The sequence below is a fragment of the Gallus gallus genome, chromosome 1 (genome assembly GCF_016699485.2).
Source record: "Gallus gallus isolate bGalGal1 chromosome 1, bGalGal1.mat.broiler.GRCg7b, whole genome shotgun sequence".
Classification (NCBI taxonomy): Eukaryota; Metazoa; Chordata; class Aves; order Galliformes; family Phasianidae; genus Gallus; species Gallus gallus.
The window spans coordinates 114,442,550-114,466,387 of NC_052532.1; the positions used below are offsets into that span (position 1 = coordinate 114,442,550).

Consider the following 23,838-nt stretch of genomic DNA (forward strand, 5'->3'; position numbering starts at 1 on the left):
AATATTATAGATCATGTGGTTTCCACATATGGAAAACATATATTAGATACTTTTATCAGCCAGTAACCTTAAATTTGAAAGAAAATATAGATCAGGGTTTGGGGTACATATTCACCTCAGAAAGAAGCAAAAAAGGACTACAAGTTCATGAAAATAATGCCCTTCAGCACTCTTACCATCAGGCCTTCTTCTGAAATATATACTCTAGCCTCTCTAAGAGTCTAGAGTATATATTTCTACTCTATATATACATCTAGATTTGATGAACCACTGTTCAGTTAACTGCTCTACATCCAATTACTAATTCCCTTAGATGATGCTTCAAATGTAGCATTTTTGGGAATTTTTCCTCTGAATGAAATGTTGGCTGTCTAGTTGTATATCTCAAAGATAGAAATTCTATTACATGTATTTTTAAAGCCATAAAATACAGTAGAGAAGAACTTACTTCACGATATAACTCCATAGTGCCATAAAACCCATCTCTAATAGTGAGGTGAAAGGCTGAAATCTGCTAGATCTGCTGGAGAGTCAAGTTTCAGGCGTCACAAGCAAAAAATTATCAGATTCAGAAAGAATCCTGATATTCTCAGTTCAGACAGTGAGTTCTGATAGCTATATTATATTTGATCATCAATAAAATGCCAAGAATTGAGAAAAAGTTAATTGGCTTCAAAGTGTGTTTTCCAGTTTCTGAGTTGCCTAAACTGCTAAAACTTCTGTGTTCAACTGTGTAATACAAGCAGTAATAATGAGTATTTTCTCAGGTTTTGCCTCTTGTTATTATTTTGTTCATCTAATGAAGAGTTCTCCAACTTTCAGAAATAATGACTACAGTGATTATAGTTAGTGGATTTTTCTGACTGACTTGAAGCTGAGCTTCTATATTCTATTTGATCCCCTGAGCTCTCATCTTCATCCTCTGAAGAAAACTTCTGAAAAGCAAAAGCTATGAAATATTGAATACTACTAAACTATAATAGAGCAGAGCTCTGGTTAGAGCTCTGGTCCTTCCAAATTATTCTGTTAAATTAATTCAAAATGAAGATGAGTTACGTAAAACATGTTACAATAAATGTGGGGACGGTCAGAACCATGACTTAATAACTAATTAACAAAAAACAGAAGGAAAAGCCTTAGAACATCTGTTTCCTTAATTTTTTTACCTGAAGGATTGTATTTCAGGAACATTCCCATACCCATCTCAGGCTCTACACATCTGCAAGCGATAGTAAAATTCACAGAAACTCAAATAAGAATGGAAGAATTCCTGAACTGTCCTAATCTAAATCGCAGGAGACTTTTTACAGCTTCCTTTACATGACTTGCTGTTTCTTTTCACCACCTCCTTCATTTCTCCCTTTTCCATATTCATCAAGCTCGTTGTGTTTGTTTGCTTTTTTCCTTTGATTCTATTTTGATTGCAGTTTGTGCATTCATTTTTAAAGCAAATTTTAGAAGAGGTGATATTTTCATTTCTGCAGCCATGTGGCACACTGGGAAATACCACAGCATTCAACTCCTGTTGATGTAAATAAGAAAAGAGATTTCAAGACTTGAAAAATAAGGCATGAAGATACCTGATGGAACATTGCAAATATTTTATCAATATTTGATGTGAGTTTCATTGAAGACTTCTGAAATATTTACTTTTCAGAGATCCCTTTCGCAGCATAACATATATAGCATATATGTACATGCTATTTCTAATAGCATAAATTTTGCTATTAGAAAGCAAACAAGTAGAAATTCTTTACTCTTTGTTCCCTTTGATGAAATCAGGCACATCACTGCTTGTAGCTGAATACAAAAATACAAGAAGCAAATATAAGTTAAACCATCAAATAGTACCACAGAACAAGCAAACAAAAATACAGGACTTATGTAATTTTGCATTCATTAAATTTAGTGCAAAGAAAAAAAATAACATTAGTTTTGATGAAAAAAGAGGCATAAATCAAAACCATAGTCAGAAATACATTTTCTTTGCAAGTTATCTATGAATTTTCTTAAAACAGGTCTTTAATTGCTATTGCACAATTGTTTTTCTGATAATAGACTAGCTAGATCACCTGATGAAAGTATTATTATTCTTATTATTTGAAAACTATACATCTTTTAACATTTATATATTTAAATGAATATATAAAATGTTTTGGGGTTTGGGGGTTTTGGGGTTTTTTTTGTTTGTTTGTTTGTTTTTCCTAAATCAGTCAATGATGAATGAATTATAACTAGAAGAACCAAGATACCACAGAGTACTTGCAAATCACAACCAGCTTAATTTCTCATTGGAGTAGAGCCTTGCTATATCCAGGAACTTATACTGTTGTTGTTTTTTTTTTTTTTAATATTTACCATTGAAAACTTACAAACTAATGCTAATAAATACAACTCTAATATAATTTTCTGTGGGCTAGACTTAGTCAAAATGCTTTGGCAAAAACAATGTTATATTAAATACAGACGCATACAGATGTAGCTTGGAAACTCCTTTCCTGAAACTACTAGTGAAGTAACTGTTCTGCAATCTATAGTTTTCAAATTCATGCAAAACTTCAAACTGCCTAGAGGGAAAAAAAAACAACAAAACTTTCTCACCATGATCAAACTCTGCTACATCAAGATGTTAGTCAAAATCTTAAGTAGTATGACCATTGAATCAGGATAATCTGTTTGAACTCATGTTTAAACCTTCAGTAACAGTAGCATATCGGATTGCTTCACTGCCATTTTTTTCAATTCTTGCCTTGGAAAATGCTTTTTAACCATACTGGCTTTCTTCCTATAAAAATCATTTAAATTTCTTTATTGAAATAAAGATTTAAAAAATAAAAATAAAAATGTTCTCCCTAGAAACATATGAGGTGTCTAGCAGGGTAAGTAGAAAATACAGTGAACAAGAAACAAGATATGGTAATTGAGACCATCTATCTCACTAAATATAAAGCACATTTGCCTGTGGTTTACTGTGTCTCTTTCTGATCTCATTGCAGATCCAAAATCTGACCGTTCATGAAAGGGAAAAATTGTCTGATGCATGACAAGAAAAATTTAGATGAACTCATACCAAGTTGAGTAGAACATGTTCTTAAATTCTTTCAGAGCACGTAGAGAAGCAAAAGAGCAGAGACAACTGCAAGAATAGCTGCTCATTTATGTCTGCCTTTGACATTTGACTATCCTGACACCTTACACAGCAGCAGCTGACCTGGCAGTAATTTTGGTGACAACATAGCCCATGGCCTAGAATTATCTTCTTGAAGCATTCACTACTGATATTTCAGTTTTCATATCCATTAACTGAACTGTGGGTCTGACACAGGCAATCGCAGCTCACCATTCAAGTACCATTAGAGTGTCATTATGGTTGATACAGCACCCTTATGGTCTTTACTATTTTTATCTTCCTCATAGCATTTCATTTGCTGTCAGTTGGTGATATGGTCAGCAACGATATATAAATTGTGACATTCAAATACTATGTACATATTATAATCAGTAAATATATTACCACCTGCACAATGTTATTGTGTTGTGGTTTAACACTGGTAGGCACCTAAGCACCACACATCAGCTCACTCATGCCCCCTCCCTCCCCACCTTGAGAGAAAAGGAGAGAATCTGAGAGGTAAAAGTGAGAAAACGTGGGCTGAGAAAAATACGGTTTAACAGGGAAAGCAAAAGCTGTGTACACAACAAATAATTGATTCACTACCTCCCATCAGCAGGAAGTTGTTCAGTTATTTCCAGGAAAGCAAGGCTTCATCACACATAATCAGAAAATAATAGAACATCCTGAGATGAAAGAGACCCATAAGAAACATAAAGTCCACCTCTTGCTTCCATACAGAAATACCCAAAAATCAAACCATATTTCTGAGAGCACTGTCCAAATTTTTCTTGAACTCCAGCAGGTTTGGTGCTGTAACCACTTCCCAATAAATGTTTTCTTGGGAAAACAAATGCCGTAACAAATAACAAATGCCATAACAAATGCCCCTTCTTTCCCCTCTGTTTTAATTGCTGAGCTGGGAGTCATACGGTATTGAATAACATTTTTATCTGTTTGGGTCAGCTGTCCTGATTTTGGCCCCTCCCAGCTTCTTGTGTACCCTCAGCCTCCTCACTGGCTGGGAAGCATGAAAAGTAAAAAAAGCCCTTGGCTCCGTGCAAGCAGCAACTAAAACACTGGTGTATTGTCAACACTGTTCTCATTACAAATCCAAATCGTGGCACTATACAAGCTATTACGTAGAAAATTATCCCAGTCAAAATCAGTACATATCATCTATGGTGCTGTTGCTTTAAGAGTGCGAAGCCATACACAAAATTCCAAACTGGAGACTGGAACTGAAGCATAGCTAATGATGGTGACTATGTTGAAAAATAGTGTTTTGTAGCTGAGAAGTTACTCTATAAGACAGTACTACTGTGCTCTTTGTAGCTGTTGTAATTTCCCTGAAAATAAATAGAAGGCATCACTTTTGGAGTAACCACACCAGTATGTGTATACTACATATAATATAAATAAACTATAAAATATATAATACATGAATATGTGTCTAGTACAGCATATAAACATATGCATATAATATGCATAGTATATATATATGCACAGTATTGACTTTGACTACATGATAGTATACATGACTGTATTTTCACGAAGAAACATGTTACATATAAGATGAATATATCAAATAATAGTTTCTTGAACATATTGCTAAGGAAAATATTTTTAAAAAAGAGTAAGAACACCTGAAACTTCAATTTGTGGACTGGCATGTAACCTCTGTGAAATTATTAAATTCAGTGAAAACAAACATGTTAAGTTCTTAGCAAAAATATGGAAGTCAATTTTAAGTGTTCTCCAGCAAGAAACATTTTTATTCAGAAATGTTTTGTGTAATGACAGTTCAGTGAACAGCTCACTGTACCTCTAGTCATTTGGGAATTTTCCTTCACACTGGAAGAGAAAAGACACTGGAAAAATAAATAAATACATAAAGAAATAAAACTAATATAATAAGAATTGGGAGTTTGGGAGTTTTTATAGCAAACGCCTGAAATACTTGCTTGAACTTTTAGTTATAAAGAGGTAATTAAGTGAAACTCTAAAAATTCTTCTTGTGCTGTCAAAAATCAATCAGTGCTGATGAGAAAAATAGGAACTTAAAGCTAGATTAGTCATAATACAGAAGGCACACTGAAAATAATATTGAGCTGGAAGTTCAGTAAAAATGAGTTCGAATTTGTACTGATCTAGAATTGTTACTAAGAAATCACAAATCATAGAAATAAGGCCTACTGGCTTGTATGCAGAGAGAATTAACCAAACTTGTTTCAGATTAACACTTCAACAATCATTGAGCTATGATTTTTCTCTTAGAGAAACAACGATATCTCTCATTTCCATTTTCTGATTAAAAGAGAGCATAATAATTAGAGTTGCTCTAATGAACCTGTACAAGTAACTCAATGTAAAAAAGTGCAATAGTTGCCACATTAAAATTGATAATTACTATTTTAAAAATAAAATTAGTTTCATAGTGATACTAATATATTCCTTTTCTCAGAACACATTCAAATATGCAGTGGCATGGTAAAAAAGTAAAACTCAGAAAATTCTGAGCCATTGAGAAAACAGTTTATCTCATTGACTGAGTACTTTAATGTCATTGTATGTGATATACTTTCTGTGACAAGAACAAACATTGGCTACAAACCTAATTCTGACATATATAATTTTTGCAGCTTTTACCCACAATTACATCAGAAGTTACATTTATTCAAAATAGGACTTGCAGACTATGTGTGGTTGATATTTCCATCTTGTCAGTAGAGCCCAAAATTTATAATGGATGCCCTCTACCACAGGTTAGGCAGACAAAAGGCTGACATACTAGATAAGATTGCTATTGTAAATTTCCTTGGCATTTCATCTTTTCAGTCACACTGATGGTTATTTTCATACATTTTCAATCCATCATTTGTTGCTAAATCCAATTAGTTTGATTGGCAGATATAGCTTCCCAGTAGGTCTTTGTCAATACTATGTATCAGTAAATACCTTGAGATTCTTCTTTTTCAAAACTTTCCTTGCTTATTTACTTTTTCCTCACCCAGATAACTACTGAACATCTGTTTTCATACAGCTCTCACCTCCGTAGAGGTGATCAGACCAGCTCAATTACATGGTGAGCAAAATCATCCATACGCTAAAGAATCTTTCACACTCTTGAAGAGGTGGAAAATTGTGCCAGGTCCAAATCTGTAATGCCAAGAACCGGGACCTGGCAGCATGGAAAGATACAGCATGGGAAGGAAGAGCACAGGAAGCCACCCTGGGGGCCTTTGACCAAGGCCAGGACCAGTTCCTAGAGAGATTCCAGGACTTCTTCTGGGCCTACCCTTAGCCCTGGAACACCCGCATCAGACTTGGAACCAGCATGTCCCCAGGGGTCCTAGGTTTGCAGCAAGCCCTGGTCACTGTCCCCATCCCACTTCTGGTCACCATCTCTGCGCATGGTGTGACTGAGTTGCTTAGAAGGCTTCTGCCCTGCTGCAGGCACTCAGTATGCCTTGGTCAGATGTGCTTTAAGCTACTATCTGAACACTTAACAGAGATGAAGATATGATACTTCTGTGATGTATATTGCTTCACTTTTTCTTGTCGTCTCCTCCTTGTGGCACACCCCAGAAGTGACCACAGGTCCTCATTCTCTGCTCCAACCTTCCTGCTGTGTGTTTCAGCTGTAGCAAGTTTCTGAATCTAAGCAGATTACACTGATGGTCAGATTTTGCTGCTTCTTACCTTCAGTAAGTAATGCCGTTTGTTCGTAATGGGATAAAGTGTCTTCTGCTGGGGGAACTCAGGCAGCACCGACCTCTTGCAGAAACTGCTTCCCAAATTTGATTGCCAAAACATTCAGCCTTCTGTCATTTCCCAGAGTGGTGGTGCTCAGTGGCCTTCAGGAAAGACAGCACTCTCTGGTCTCTGAAAGAGGGAAAGAATGTCACTGTGATATCAGCAGCAGTGGTGAAGACATTACTTGTGCAGCTGACTGGATAAAATAAGCCAACAGTAAAAGGGGATTAAAAGGAAGAAAAAAAATATTTGATTTTTAAGGGTTTATATATGATTTTAGGGAGACTTAATAAGAGGGAAATGCTGAAGAATCTCTCCTGTGATACTGTGATAAGAGGAGAAGTACAGCAGGTGTTAAATTTCTTAAAAGCAATATTTTTAATTATTTTTACTCCTAAACTAATGGATTTACATATAAATGATCAGAAAGTTCATTCTGCACTCAGCAACACACATGCTGGTTTTTTTATACATAACAATGAGGCTAAATCCTCAGTTCAGTCTTAATTAGAAAGCAGTAATTAGTGCTTCTATAGTGTTTTGTTTTCTGGGTATAGTGGGCAGAAAGGGGTATAATAATTAATGCCATACTACCGTGAAAGATGATCAATTTATAGAAAAGGTCAGTGAAGCGAGTCCAAGAGAGGATTAAGCTGTAAGAAGAATCTGCTTACATTTATGAAATCGCAGAACAACTAGAGCTGGTATAAGATGGAAGAGCAGAACATTTGCATTTATATGCTATACAGATTTGTGTCTGAGTCAGTTGCCATGTTTCTCTCCTGAACTGGCAATATATTACATTAATAGATCAGCTCTGTAGGTTCTGAGTGACATATTCAACACCGACACAAGTTTAGGTCTATAGTTGGACTTGCCAGCAAAATAGATTAACATGTTATTTTTCTTTAATGACTGAACTCCATATTTTCACTAAAGCACAAGAAAAATCTGTTAGAGGGCCTCCGATTTAGGTCTGTGGTGATTTGTCTCTCTGAATTTGAGAGAAGCCAGGAAGAGGAATAATATGAGACATGATTAAAGGTAAAATACAATAACAGATCTACAAGGGGAAATTTTATTAGCCCTCGTTCTTGCTATTATTAAGACTCTTTTCTCTCTTTTTTTTTTTTCCCAGTGCCACTTTCTTGGGGTTTATTACTATAAGAGCAATAATAATGATTTGTGAATTTTTGCAAGGAATCAGGGTAGGATATGTCATATTTGAATAAAGAATATAGAAAAATACTGATTTTTTTTTTCCAAAAAGACTTTTTTTTATCTTGTCTCCTTTGTGACTGCACAGGTAACAAATTAACCACCACGATTCAAATTTATGAGGTACTGCAAAAATAAAATTGGAATAGTGCCATTTTTAGAGTGTTCATTCATATGGCCTCTATTCCTCATACTCTTACGTGGATTGGAAGGGTTTTTGTGGGTTTTTTTTGTTTGTTTTTTTTTTACTGATTATGTTTACGTGTAATCCAAATTACACATACACGTGTAATCCAAATTACACGTGTAATCCAAATTAACTAAGACCACCATCATTACCACCACCTCCTAGCACTGATCATGCAAATATGTTTGCTATTCTTGGGAGAGTGTTAACCAGATGCAATAGTGTTTCCAAATAATGGAGAAAAGGCTTCTCTTTATCTACAAGAAAAGATTATTTCTCAGGGAAAAAAAAATGCATTTGACACAGTGTTAATGAAATCTACTGTAGAAAACAAAGAGTTACGTTAGAAAAAATTATTAATATGGAAAATGATCACTAATGAAACTTTTTAAGTGGCCATTATTGATCTCATCACACTTAATCTTTTGATTAATAAAGGCAAAAAATTTTATTTAGTAATTAAACATTCTAGTGATGCAAAATATGAAAGCAATGACAATACAGTGCAGAGCTAGAAAATTAAATGACCTAATCTAGAATACTTTGCACACTGGAGTAACAGAAATTGATGTGCTCTAGATAAAATCAAGGTCATACACTGGATTACATACACTTTCTATAAGCTTGCTAGGTATATAAGACAAATGGAGGACACCTTTCATAAATTAGCCCAATATGCCAACTGAGATCTGTCATGTTGCCATTAGAAGAACAAACATAATCTTGGGTACACATCAAAGACATGTGGCAATTCTGATGCTATTACTTAATGTGCTGGTGAACTTTATTTGGCATACTAAACACAAAAAAAGTCTCGTGTTAAATCAGATTAAATGAAAAATACCCAAAAAAGAGCAGTTAGCATCATGTCTAGACCAGACAATCTGACATCATTTCCAGGTCTTTTGCAGGAGGATGGGAGGTCAGCTTGCATATCCTTCAGACAAGCTGGGAGTCAAGATTAACGTTTGGAGCTTGTTTGGATCTGAGAAGCAGAACATATTGTTTCAAGGTGGGTACTGCAGAAAATAGGCTACCCAGCTTTTGCCTAGTTTGGAGTTCAAGCAGGACAGGCTCATACCTAATTCTGAACCAAATTTACTCCTAATCATCTAGAGTCGGTTCTTCAAATTTACAAGATCAGTTTTGTTTCTAATGCTAGAAATATACAAGCTTTTTAGGCAGGTTAATGACAAATGACAAGCATTCTTGTTAGCAGATGACTGTTCTTTTGTGGATGTAAATATGGATACTCACACAGACAGCAGCCATATGTATAATTGCTTCCTCTACATCTGTGAAGGATCACATTTTAATGTATGGATTTTCTTTAGATCAGAAAAAGCAAATATGTTTGCCAAATTAAAGCAGACATAACCAATTTTGCATGCTCCTTTTCAGTTCAAACTCTTTCCCATCACCCCAGATCTTATTTAACATTATTAACTTGTTTACTGGTGTAATGTTGCATAGAAGAAACACAGAATTTTCAAAACTGATTTTTTTTTCTTTAATATCAATATTGTAAATGAATTGTCTGTGCATATCTATTTGGGTATTGGTGTACACAAGCTATACAAATGGTGAGAATAGTTGTATGTTTGGAGAAGGGAGCAAATCTTCACAGTGCATATTTTAGGTATGGAAAAGAAACACTACTATCCTTTTCAGCCTCTCTAACATCTTCCTAATTGTGTTTCTTCTAGGTGTATTTACTGTTTTCAGCTGTTGTTTTTCTTTATTCTAAAAAAATGAGTTTCTAAAATGATGGCTTTAGAGCAAAACAAAACAAAACAAAAAAAGAAACACAACAACAAAAAAAAAACACAACATTCTAAATTGAGCAGACAGAATTATCTTAAAGTTTTGTTCTTATTTATGACTGCTTAGACTACTGAAGCCAACATTTACCAGTTTTCCTATTGAAAACTGATATATAGCCTGCAAAATTTGATAAAGCCTAGATGTTTTTTTCAGGAATGTACCAGGCCTAGACATAGACAAGAAATAGTTTTTGTAACTGCATTAGAGAAAAGAGAAAAGATTACCCCTTACCCCCCTTACCACACTGAAACCATTCATGGCTCCTCAAGCAAAAGGTTTACATTCCCAATGGACTTCCTGAAGCAAGGAAAGTTTTGTATTATTTATTTCTGCCTCCAGGCATTTTTTTGAAACAAGAAACCCAGTGAGTGAGACCCCAACAGTTAGAACAAGGGTACAATGGGCTCTGCAGCATACAGTCTATATTTAAAAGTCTTTATGACATCTGTTTGTGTCCCAAGGGATCAAGCAAGATATTGGCAAAGCAGCAACCATTTTTGATGTAATATCCATAGTTGTAATTTGTAAGCTGTAAGACGCATTTTCAGTTTCAGAAGTAATATTAATTTTCTCCCTTAAGGAAAGGGAGAAAATTTTCCTTTAAGTAAAATTATAGCTTGATAATGTAAAAAATGGACATATGTGAATAAATATTATATGGAATCATATAATAACACATCAGTAGTTAAAGACTAAGAATTCACTCCAACTTTTGTGATTTTGAGCCTCCTTTATGACTGTCAGACACTATTATTAATACTTTTTTGAAAGAGTAATTTCCACATCAATTTTTGCTTACTAGATGTGTGATTAATTATCATTATTATTTAAAATGGAGATAATTCAGATAATGCTGTTGATCTGCAGAACTCCAACCTAAGTATAAATTATATTTTCAGCTCCTCTCTTCCACCAATTATTTCATGATGCCTGTCTTCTAAAAAAGAAAGAAGTACCTAACAAAATTAAATGTGAATTTTCTGAAAGATCAATGAGATCTATTGCAAAACATCACTGATGCTGTCCCACATAACATCCTCATCTCTAAACCAGAGAGACATGGATCCGATGGACAGAACACCCAGTGGATAAGGAACTGGCTGGACAGCTGCATTCCAAGCTTTGGAGTCAGTGGTTTGATGTCCAGGAGGAAACTAGTGATAAGTAGTTTCACGCTGGGGTCAGTATTGAGACTGGTATTATTTAACATCTTTGTTGGTAGTGTAGACTGTGGGACTGAGTACACTCTCAGCAAGTTTGTGGATGACACCAAGCTGTGTGGTGCTGTTGATATTCTGGAGGGAAGGGATATCGATGGACCTTGATAGACTTGAGAGATGAGCCGATGTGAACCTCAAGTAAGTTCAACTAGGCCAAGTGCAAGGTCCTGCACCTAGGTCAGGGAAAAGACAAGCATAAATACAGTCTGGGTGATGAGTGAAGGCATTCAAGGCCAGGCTGGATGGGGTCCTGGGCAGCCTGATCAAGTGCGTAGCAACCCTGCCCACAGCAGGGAGGTTGGAAATGTCTGGTCTTTAAGATCCCCTCACTCAAACCATTCCATGATTCTGTGATTTTATGATTCATTCTACATTTCTACTCCCCTATCCTCTCTAGGAAAATCTAAAATAGTGCAGATTTGAGTGGAAGCTCAGGGAATATGAAAGACTGGGGTTTCTTGTGAACTAAACCATGGAAACACACAAATTTTAAGATCCTCTTCCAGTTGTCTTCGTATTAACTTTCTCCCTCTTCTACATTCATCATGTGTACATGTTTGATAATTGAATCTGAGAAGATAAAGTATCTTCAATAATATTAAAAAAAGAAAAAAAGAAAACCTTCAAAATCCATATTTTGATACTGAACTCGAAACAATAATAACAACCCCTGTGACTATTAACAAAAACCTACAAATATCCCTTTCCAATCATGAAAAACATCTGCAAAACCTAAAGGAGACTGGGACTTTTCAAAAAATAAAGAGGAAGAGTCTTTAGCATGAAGTGAGATCTAAGGAAATGCAGGCAGAAATTCTGACAGCAGTATAAGCATTTCTTAAATTTTCTAGAAAAAAAATGATTTACTTTTCTTTGAAGAAACATGTTTGAACATATCAAAGTTTTTACAACTCTTAATTACTAATGCCTTTCAGAAAGAGATACATATTGACTGACTGCAAAAGAGACCATTTTTTTGCTTATGTAACCTGAATGATGTAAAATATTGCATTGCATTTTGTTTGGGAGGGGTGAGAGGGGGATAGAACTAATGAAGAATAGATGTGTATTTTTGCAGTGGGTTTTTTGGAAAATACAAAAAGTGAACAGGAAGGACACAGAAATATCCAGAACTAAAACACAATTCTTGGAAAAATCTCAAAAGCTGACTGAAGATATAGAGGAAATTCTCTTTGTGAACAAGCCATCTGGCAGGTCATGCTGAGTTATGCCAAAAAGCTGAAGCAATCAGAGCACAGTGGGGGGAAGAGTTATAAAAATGGGAGTTAAAGCCAGCTTTATGGTCATAGTGGTTGATTAATACAAGCCACAGAGAGAACCAGGTCCCTATACTACCATGACTCTAGAGATGGACTGTGCAGGCTATTATCAGGATGCTGAAAGACACTGTGGTATTTGTTTTCTTAGGAAACCAGGCTAAAAATAATAGAATGGCCCAAACTTAAGGTTACCCACAGTCTTTTCACTGAACAAAAAGAATAATCAATTTCTTCAGCAACTAAGCTAACCAGTCAGATGTGAGCAAGGTGAGCACAGTATCTGAGCTATGAACCCCCTGCTGCTTCCAGGTGGAGGTCCTTTGACTGGCATTAAGCTCCAGAGGGTTCAGCTAATGTAATACAAAATGAAATAACATTGAGCTGCTAAGGTCTAGCTGTGCTAGGTAAGGGAAGACAATATGCAGAATTTCTTTTGTGTATGCATGTATGTGCATGTTCTGGCTATTTTTACCTTGGTACTTGAAAAGTGAGAATATCTTAGACCTGAGGACAACTTATGTTTGTATTTGCTAATGTATTTCCCAAGGGAAGAAGCTTGCATAGTCACTGTATTAGCTTTGTCTTACAAGTTGGATTCAACAGCCAGTTCCTACCAAATCTGATGATCTCAGATGCACTAAGTTTTATAAGTTTTGTGAAAATGGGTGACCAGATAAGGAAGAGATTACATATTTGTGTTACTCACGTGGAAAACCTGCAATATGGGCTACTAAACAGAGACTTCAAAAGATGAGTGCCTTGAGAAACCCATCTTAATAACAGTTGGTGCTCATGAAATTGTTCTTATACTTTTGCACTGCAGGAATTTCTCAAAAGAGGAAAAAAATAAAAAATAAAAAATAAAAAAAAAAACAGGTTCCACAAAGAAAAAAAAAACAGAAGGAAATCTGAATTTTGTTTATTCACAGGTGAGAGGGGGAAAGAAATAGTTGATGTTTTGATAGTCTGCTCTGCTCAAACCTGCATGATTAAAACAAACAAAAACCTGGAAGGTAAGAGAAACAGTTCAGTCTAATCCAGAGTTATGCTGGATTGGAGCACCAAAGAAAAATGTTAATGCCCTAATGATAATGTTGTAAGATGCTAGGAATGTCCACTGTAATTAAATCTCTGACAGACATTTGAAAATCAAATACAGGTCTCTTCAAATCTTATGGTTTGGAAGGGAAGTTCCACTATGTTGATTGTATCAGCAACAGAGATGCTGGAACTTACAGCCTTCTGCTCTGTGTAGGACTATATTTAGGTCTGAGTATGTTAGTCTTTGATCTGGCATGTCTTATTTTGCTGGCAATTTTTACAACACGTTGTGAAGTCTGGCTGGCTTTCTGGCCTTTAGAAGATATTGCATCACAAAAAAAAAAAAAAAAAAGAAGAAGGTAAACTGTTTGTTCGGTTTTAACCTATATGCCTAATTAAAATATCCAGGAATTGTGTTAGATAAAATCAAAACCATAATAGAAAGTGTTTGTTGAGATCCTACAAGTCAATCTTTATAAAAATCTCCACTGTCCTGTTTGCATATTGTAACTGTATACTGTATGTGAATCTGGTAGGATATTCAAATAGATTAATTTAAAAATATGGTCTAGGACTTTAATAAATATAATTTTAAAATCCATCTTAACTGATATGAGACACGTAAGTGGGCTTTTAAGTATCTGATGTCAAGACACTGTCTCTCATACAGTTTATGAATTATGGTTTTGTTTGGTCTAGAGATAGAAAATTTAAAAGAGAGATCACAGGTCAAGCAGAGAAATGAAATAGAAGCTATAAAATCTCCGTCATAAGAAAGATTGGCCATCTCTCTTTCTTTAATTTTTTGAGTCTGCCTTTAAATACTATATATCACAGACTTCACTGGTGCCCAGATTGAAGAGCTGGAAGGTAGTGTATACTGTTAATGTGTTTCTGTGATGCACGGGTCAATACTACTGACCAAAGGATTTATCTACCAACAAGAAAATCAAAAGACTGACACAAAGAAAACAAACACTAGAATTTTCCTTGAAAAATTGATTTTGTCTTAGTCTTGAAAAAACCTGGGGGCTGACATTGTCTGGATTTATACTCTAAAAATGTGGAGACCTTAATTCCTCCAGATAGTATTGCCTGGTTGCAGCTTCATTATCTCTAAATTGAAAGCACTTTTAACATTCTCAGGGAATGGTCTTCACAGTGCTTTTCACTGATAAATTTGTATATTCTCCAGTTACTGGATCACCATCTTTCTACACAACTTATATGCGAATTCTCAGGCATCAAGTAGCACTGGTTAAACAGGTTTACCTATTCTGTGTTGTTAACTACGAGAACTCTGACTCTGTATTCACTAGTTTCTATTTCAGTAAAACACACTAAAGACCCTTGGAAAACTTTCACAAACTTGACTGCATAAAATGGTAGTGCTACTGCTGTAGCAAGGACTTGGCATACATGAGGGCTGATCCGAAAGTAATGCCTCCTATTTTATTATGTTATCAAAGGTGGAAGTTGGTGTTATGACAGTGAGGATGAACCTTTCCATCATTATGAAGCAAAGTTGTATCACTGAGTTCCTCCATGTGGAAAAAATGGCACCCATTTACATTTATTGACACTTGGTGGATGTTTGCAGAGACCGAAGAGTGAATGTGAGCACAGTGAGGCAGTTGGTGGTACATTTCAGCAGTGGTGACTGCAACAGTGGGTCATGGAGGACTTCAGCCACTCACCTTTGCTTCCTATTCACTTCCACATCAGATGTCAGTTTGTCAGACTGCCCCTCTGCTGCCATCTGTCATATGACAACAACATGTAACGGAATATTGGCATGAATGTTCATCGTCTACTGTCATACCACCACCATCCACCTCTGATATTGTGAGTCAACATAATAAAATGGAGGTATTACTTTCGGAGCAGTCCTCATATTTATGTGAGAGTTGCCTTATAAATATAATGCTTAAGTACAGTGTTTTTAGAATTTGGAATTTTATTTTTTATTTAGGCGTTTCTAGAGTGATAAAATAGGGCATATTCACGTAATACAGTCTAACTTGGTCTTCTCTACAGCTCTCCTATAGAGATGCTGATCTTCTAAGAAGCCAGATCTAAAGAAAATTAGTTTTTTTATCTTTTAAATATAGCCTGAGTATTTCTTTAAGTGTTCTAACATTGGAACATTATTTATTTATACCACAATTAGCATTATTACTAAAATTTTTTCATTCAAATTCTCAGCATCCTCTAGGAGCCCACACTCATGATCTGAAAGTCACTTTGAGAATCCTTTACAAACACTAAATGAAAACACAAGTCCTTTCAGAAAGAGCTATCAGGGATGGATATGAGCCAAACCAGGGGGATGTATAGACAGATACCAGCAGAGTGATTTCACATCTCAGTAACCATATTAAGATTAATTTAGGACTGCAAAAAAATTAGATATGCTTTCTTTCCCTCCTGTGTTATTGGCTTGGCTTTTTCTGGCAGTCTTTTCTTCTAGTTTATAGTCCACTTCCCTCGACTATATCATCTCAGGGATTTATAGGGAAAAAAAAAGCCAACGAGCAAATTATTTCTGCATGGATCTTTCAAGTTCTCTGGATTACTTTCTGATTTGGGGGATTTTCTAAGATAGAGCTTATCTAAGTCTTACTTACTGAAAAATGCATCTTGGATGAGGTTTTCCAGCAACTTTTTCCAGTGCAGAATGTAGTGCAATTAGCATGAACATATGAAAAACTGTGACATCTAGAATACGTTATATTTCTGTTCAGAGGGGAAAAAAAACCACTGGCATATAAGCAACATTCTGAGTGCAGATCATTAATCCTTTTTTACCTTCTTGATTTGGATGTCTGCTGATTTTTGTGGAGTTAACAAGAAAGGGAATTTCTGCACTTGCATTAAGTAAATTGCAAACGTTTTTGTGATTGTAATTCAGTTCAGTATGCATAAACAAACCAGTAATTTCATTAGTAATTTCCATACCCACTGATGTCCAATAGATACTTAATTTACCAATCAATGACTTTGCCACAATTTCCACACATGTTTTTTCAGCCTTCTTGCCTTCTTACCTCTTTCTTTTTTGCTCATTTTCCTTGCTGGCATTTCTACTCTCAGTTTCATTGCCATTGCCATTATTTTCAATGTGTGCTACTTGAGGATTCTGCTATTCAGGTTCATTTCCACAATCATTATTATCCTAATCTCTCTCACTCTCCTTCTCTCTCTCTTTTTCCCCCTGAAGTGCTCCTTCCATTCAGTTCCAGCAGTCTGTTCTATAGTCTGGTTTGAAAATGGAGAGATAGTAATTCAGCAGTTTTTAACTCACTGAAGTGTACACATATTATCACAGCATCTATAATATCTTCTCTGTGATTACCCAAGAGAAACTCAAGTTTCCTTGCTGAAGTTCAGATCCGAGCAGACACATTACCTAGCTGCAAGCATGCAGGAGCCTCTCACAAAATAATGAAGACTATGTTAGGATAATGTTGCCTTTGATACTTCCATGCCCACCAGACAGACTTAACTTTAAGTATATAGCAGCTCATTAAGATTCATACAACTTCAGGGAAGTGATTTCCTTCCCTCAGCTCCTATCTTCCTATAATGTTGTCTTGTGTCAGCGGTGCCTGGCATGAACAGATTATGGGTAATCAATTTTACCCAGTGCAGAGGTGGGAATTCAGTGCTTCCCTGTTCTACCATAGCCAGTTCTGCCATTAGATTCCATCTGGCCTCTGATTTCCAGTATTAAGAATTTCTGGAAACAGCATAATGTTAGACCAGTGGAAAAATTGCTGCTTTTAATGCTTGCAAGATTACTGTAAGTGATTTAGAGACTCTGTGTGTATTATTATGAAGCAGCTCTGTGGCTGGTCTCTGCAACAAGAAGAAGAAAAAGCAAACATTGCCTCTTCCAGACATTCACCTTCAGGTAACAGGATTAAAAATACAGGGAACCAGTGTCATATCTGTTGGCAGAAAACAGAAATTTTATTCTTCACATTAAAAGAGAAATTTAAGTCACCTCCAGCAGCTTCTGTAACCTACTGTACTCAGTCATTTGGAGCACACAAGCTTGTTAACCTGCGGTCACTGCTGTCATAATTTGTTCACTGCCATGGTGTAAACATGAATAAGATCTACAGAATTCATATTAGTTACTAATAAAAAAGAGTTGGATCTGGTGTGTTTATCTTCACTGAAATATATGTTAAGCATCAAATTGTTAGGAAACACGGGAAATAATCCAATCTCTCTAAAGTAAACATTATAGACAGTGGAACCAAATACAAAGCTCTGAGTAGCTGAGAGATTCAATGTACTTGTGTTATAAATCTGTTCAACCCTGAGTTGCACTGAACTAGCTTTAGATCTTTTCTTCCCTCTTTTCTATTCACTAGTTTGCCTCCCTCTTCCTTCCACAGTATTACTCTATTCTCCCTGTGTAGGATGAACCAGCTGAGGGCACCTTTAATGTGTGCCTGAGCACACCTTCACAAATCGAAGTTGAAAGTCATTGCAGATTTTGTTCTGGGCTTCAGAGATTAAGTGTGTGATTGCCAAAAGCACTCACAAAATCTGAAATCTGCCATGCCAAAATGCAGGGTAGAAATGGATGCATGGTCCCAGCTGTTTCTTTCTCTCATCCTTCTTCCAGTGGGATGAAATGAATGAATAAAAAAGAAAGAGGCCAACAAAGCAGGTTTAACAGCTATTTTTTTTCCTCACCCTTAAGAAGTAAAGCCAAAAAGATATTCTTTCACAACTCAACTGTGAAGAGCAACTCTACCACAGGAGATAACATGGAAAGGACTACTCCAAGCTACTGTTTCACTTAATCTGCCAGTTCCAACTCCTCCACTCATTCTCCTTCCTCCCCTAACTGCAATCCAGTGGGTGCTGCGTTTGATATAAGGAGCAGAATAAATTCAATACCATGGGACAACATGCAGTGATCCATGGTCCATGCTAGTCTTGTTTATATCACTAGACTGTTTCTCACACATGCAAATACACAAAGTAGTGTCATCGTTGTGAGCTTTCTGAGATTCTTTGAAGAACTGGAAGCATTTTATGTTGGTCTGTGTTTGAAATAAAGTACATTTCTAGCCAGGAAATTATTTCCTGTATCAAAACAGGTGACGCACTGGAACAGGTTGCCCAAAGAAGTTGTGGATGCCCTATCCCTGGAGGCATTCAAGGCCAGGCTGGATGTGGCTCTTGTGGTCCTTTTCAACCCAGGCCATTCTATGATTCTGTGATACTTAACATGAATGGCTACCCACAGATATACTACAGGGGCTGCTCCAAAAGTAATGTTTTCTATTTTAGTATGTCTAACCTCTGACATCATGGGTTTAGAAGTAGAGGTTGAACTTCCCCACCAATAACCTGTCACGTTTTGTTGCTGTACAACAGATGACAGCAGAGTCAGACTGACACAATGGCACCTGACATGAACGTGCACATGAAGAAAAGGTATGGAACTGAATTCCTCCATGTGGAATAATTGAACTCATTGACATTTATTGACTCTTGCTGAACGTTTACAAAGATCAAAGAGTGGATGTGAGCACAGTGAGGTGATGGATGGTGTGTTCCAGCAGTGATAGTGATGTGAAAGACGAGCCAGGTTTTGGGTGGCCATGCACAACAGTCATCTCCACTGGCACAGATTTTTACGAGCACAGTATGAAGGCTCTTGTTCACCACTGGCGAAAATACATAACTAATGATGTTGAATATGATGAAAATTAGTGTTTTGTAGCTGAGAATTTGCTCTATCAAGCAGTGTTATCATGCTCTTTGTATCTGTTGTAGTTTCCACAGAAATAAATAGGAGGAATTACTTTTGAGACAACATATGTGTATTTTGATATTTATGCTTCTAGGGAAAGACAAAAAAAACCAGGTAGATTAGACTTTTAACTAAGGTTAAAAATCATTATCTGGCAGGACTTAGAAGAAGTGTTGCATACAAAATACTGCTTAAGATTCCAGTTATTTGAGATTTTTATGTATCCTTGAATCAGAGAGAGTAATTTTTTCCTCTTGATTAAGTTTTTCTTTTCCTTTTTTAAACATTAATTTCCAGCAGTGTTTCCTCAGGTGTACATTCATTTTATGTAATATACTTAAGAAAGAATCAGTCCTTATTCAGGCTATGTCACAGCAGTGGTTATCAAAAAAAGATGTGAAAGAATACAGATAACCTAGGTACTCAGATATCTATTTAATTTTGCTGGAATACACCTACTGAGGCAATCTGAGATACATTATCACTCAGTAGAAGGACATACTACAGGAAAGAAAATGACAGTACTATATGCAGTAAAGCTTGGCTTTTGATATGATAGTTTTGTAGGGACACTAATCCAAGCAGATTAGTAACATCACTGCCTATGATGTTTACCTGTTAAAATTTTCTTTAACCATTTACAAAACAAACATGAAAAGATATTCACATTAGCAAAGCTATGTTGCTAAGGATCATGAACCCATTTAAATGTATATTGAGATATATATTGAGATATATATATATTGAGATATTAGGTGATGAGCATCTGAATTAATATGATATATTCCCCTCAGTACCACTACTAGTTTCTGATGACTATGATTGGAAGCATAAAAGAGGTTATGTGAAAGGCTGTCTGGCAAGGGAATTGTACTTAACACAGTGATACTGAATGCCTTGAGGAAAGTATTCATTCAAAGCCCCTATCTCAGTTACCATCTCCTACAGGACAAAACATCTTTATCAGCAGCTGATTCCCTGCAGTCTAGAGATATGTCACTCACATTAATTATGGTGTTTGCAACTTTGATATATCAATCACTGTTACCACCCATTTCTCAGGCAAGACTTGCGAGCAAGAGTTTTCTAATGAAGGTAGGTGATACTGCTTTTTGTAATCTCCTGTCTTGAACAGAACTGTAGAATCACAGAATGGTTTTGGTTGGAAGGGACCTTAAAAACCATAGTTTCACCTCCATGCCACAGGCAGAGATACCTTCCACTAGATCAAGTTGCCTAGGATCCTATCCAATCTAGCCTTGAACATCTCCAGGAAAGGGACTACCACAGCTTCTCTGGGCAGTCTGAGCCAGTGCTGCACCATTGTCACAGTAAAGAATTTCTTCCTAATGCCTAATCTAAACCTATTCTCTTTCATTTAAAACCATTATCCCTTGTCCTACCACTAGTGTCCCTGAGAGTCCCTCTTCAGCTTTCTTGTAGTCCTTCTTTAGGGAGTGGAGGGCCACCATAAGGTCTCATAATATTGAAATAATTGCTCCCATTAGGATGTTTCCCAGCTGTGCTCAGTTTATAATTTGTAATATTTTCCTTTCTGCAAGTTTACTAGTGGTGTATTTTCATTACATTGTCCCAAATGGATAATGATTTAATCAGTGTATAATCCTCTGAATAACAGAGGATTGGATAAACTGAATCAAAATTCAGCTGCAAAATTTATAGAAAATATATTGTTTTCTTAGGTTTTTATGTACATTTATATAAATATACATATTTCTGCTACATTAATTGTTATTCATAATGCTTACAGTCTCCCAGTTTTTCTGTCCAATTGCTAATTAACCAGGAAAATAAAAGCATTCTTTTCCAGCATGCGCTAGGAATTTTAAACAGAGAGGTCAAGGTGCTGATTTCCATTGTCTCCAGGTCATGGAGACAGAAAGGTGAAGATGAAGCACATTTGGAGTCTGTAACAAAATGTGACTGTGCTATGATTATGTCATGCAAAAAGTGTAGAAAAGACTGCAGCTCTTCTGATATCAGTTGCTCTTTATGTTTTCTCTTTTAATTTACTGAGTCCCCGTTCTGATTAATAGACATGTTTTCACTTAAAGAATGTTGAGATAACCATAGCAGAGCTGTTAAATAATGAACGATTAATCTCCCTTTATTAGCACAATGGATTGAGGCTAAAGGTGTCAAACGCATACAAAAGCTGTTTTCATAAGATATAACAGTTGTCACTAAAAAAGTAGTTGCAAGTCTTAATCTTAGAAATCAGTAGTTGGGAGAGATGATTAAGTAACTAATTCCTAAATTGGGATTGACTAAGTAGGACACTGTCCTGTGAAAAGTGATACTCTATAGCAAACAGATTACGATTCTCTGCCAATGGACTTGCATTAACCACAAAACAGATTACTCCCTGCAGTATGAAATGCATACATTTAAACCTTAAAAAGCTTTTTATATGTGCCATATCTTCAAATTTCCCAGCGTATCTTGAAGCCAGGAAATACTGTCATGTTTCTAAAAGATCCAGGCTGTCTTGGCTCTCCAACTGACATTTACCACTTGACTTGGATCCTTCTCCTAGTCTAGTAAGTTAATTCAAAAACAAAAATTATAAATTACAGCCTCAGAGGCAATATTAGCAGGCATTATGCTCCCTGCCAGTTCAACATCCCAAGGATGAGGGCTTCTCCAACTTGAGCAGTACTAACAAGCACCTGGAAGAGAGCACAAGAAAAGGCACAATGTTTTAAAGCTAAATCAAGCTGCAGTTGAAAAAGCTTTACACTTGAACTAGAAAAATAATACCCTTACCAATGCTCACATTCACCCATGAGTCGAAAAACAGTTAAAACATTTCCTTCGAAACCAGATAAATAGTAAAATAGCATTGCTTTAAAGATGTCTAAAAGTGTTGGAGAAGGGTGAATAGTTTTTTTTTTTTTTTTTTTTAAGTATGAATCTGGACATTTCCAGTAGCACATATGAATTGTTTAAAGAAAACATAGATATCAAAACTCCAGCAATATAAACAGACCTACTGAATGAATATTCACTGACTACAGTATTAATTAACTAACACAGCCTTGCCAGATATCTAAAGCTCTCCCGTTATATCTATTTAATAGCAGCTGGTATTTAGTAGTATTTGGTTAATCCCTCTTGGTAACTGGTGGCTGTAGATCTGGGAAAAATACCAATAAAAATCCACTTGTGGCCCTACAGTGTGGATAACTGCTTCGACTTAAACTGAAGGATTACTAAGGAACCTAACCTTTATCCTACAAGAGCAGAAAATCCTAGGTTTAGAGTGCATTAGAGAAGTTGTGTCTGAATGAAACACTGGTAGCAAAGTTTAAGAATATCCCTTCCGTTAAAGCATTGAGTTCATTGTCGTTGATTACAAATAAAAATAGCTTTTATTTAGATAATTTTGTGAGGGCTTGATCTATCTCAATTTCTCATAAAATATATAAATACCTGAGAAGAGAGAGATTTAATATTATCAAACCCATACATGGATTCTAGGGACATTCATAACCTAACAATTATTTTGTAGCTGACTCTCATTTATCACTCTTAGTTGTGCAATACTGAGCTCTAACCAGCCATGGTAGATAATGCTTTCATGCAACAAAATTCAATAACATTTCCAAATCTTTGCTAAATAAATAGACCTCTTTTTCTTCTTCAAACACTTTTATACATTTATATTTATCATCTGTCCTCTGGTTATGCTGAATTCTGACAGATCACAAAAGTCCCCAGGAGAGTTTTCATCCATCTTATTAGCTCTGTATATTATGAAGTTTTTTATTTAACAGAGCACAGACAACAGCAGAAATAAAGTAGTTACAACTAGAGATTTATAGTTTAGTAGCAGTAGGGTAAAGTTGGAGAGGACTTAATCTATTTTAATAAGACACTTATTGTAATAGACTTCTAGGAACAAATAGGCCACCAAGGAGAGGTCATGAGTGATGAAAAGATCCCACTTGTTCAGTTCGGATGACAAGGCTACTCAGCATGAGACCCATAGCAGGCAAATCAACAGAGAAGCTATAGGATGTGTTTTCATTTGCCACATACACAGCAGTGTGATTGACAAGAAGGTACCTCACACAGTGGCACCCTGGGACAGAAGTAACTCCAACCAACAGAGAGTAACCAAATTCTCTCTCCACAGGTTTCTCTACAAAGCTCACTGAGATAAGGTATCTATATGAATTTAAAGTGTAATAAGTAATCAACTTAATCATAATTCACTAAAAATCATTTATTAAAGGCAGCATTTGATATGGTTACCTACAAAGCAGCAAGTAAAGAAACAGTGTTCTGTATTGATTTTTATAGATTATTAAATTTCTGAAGAAAACTAGTAACCTATTGACCATGTAAACAAAACCTCTCATTAACGTTAATTCATAATAGCGCAATCTGGATGTTCA

At 35.9% G+C, this 23,838-nt stretch overlaps 1 protein-coding gene across 2 annotated transcripts in view; it reads right to left on the bottom strand.

Annotated features, from left to right (window-relative positions):
- LOC101748044 (maestro heat-like repeat-containing protein family member 2B) overlaps positions 1 to 23,838 on the bottom strand; it is a 50,253-nt gene that overhangs the window by 22,337 nt on the left and 4,078 nt on the right. The window contains exons 2-4 of one of the 2 annotated variants that reach the window (XM_040649734.1): positions 16,686 to 22,107; positions 6,815 to 6,997; positions 449 to 1,522 (exon numbers count right to left, since the gene is read on the bottom strand). In XM_040649734.1, coding sequence (XP_040505668.1) covers positions 449 to 483 — 35 coding nt within the window. In that variant the 5' untranslated portion in view covers positions 484 to 1,522; positions 6,815 to 6,997; positions 16,686 to 22,107. Of the gene's footprint in view, positions 1 to 448; positions 6,998 to 10,328; positions 13,542 to 16,685; positions 22,108 to 23,838 lie in introns of those variants that run through there. The other variant, XM_046903152.1, reaches the window with a different exon arrangement.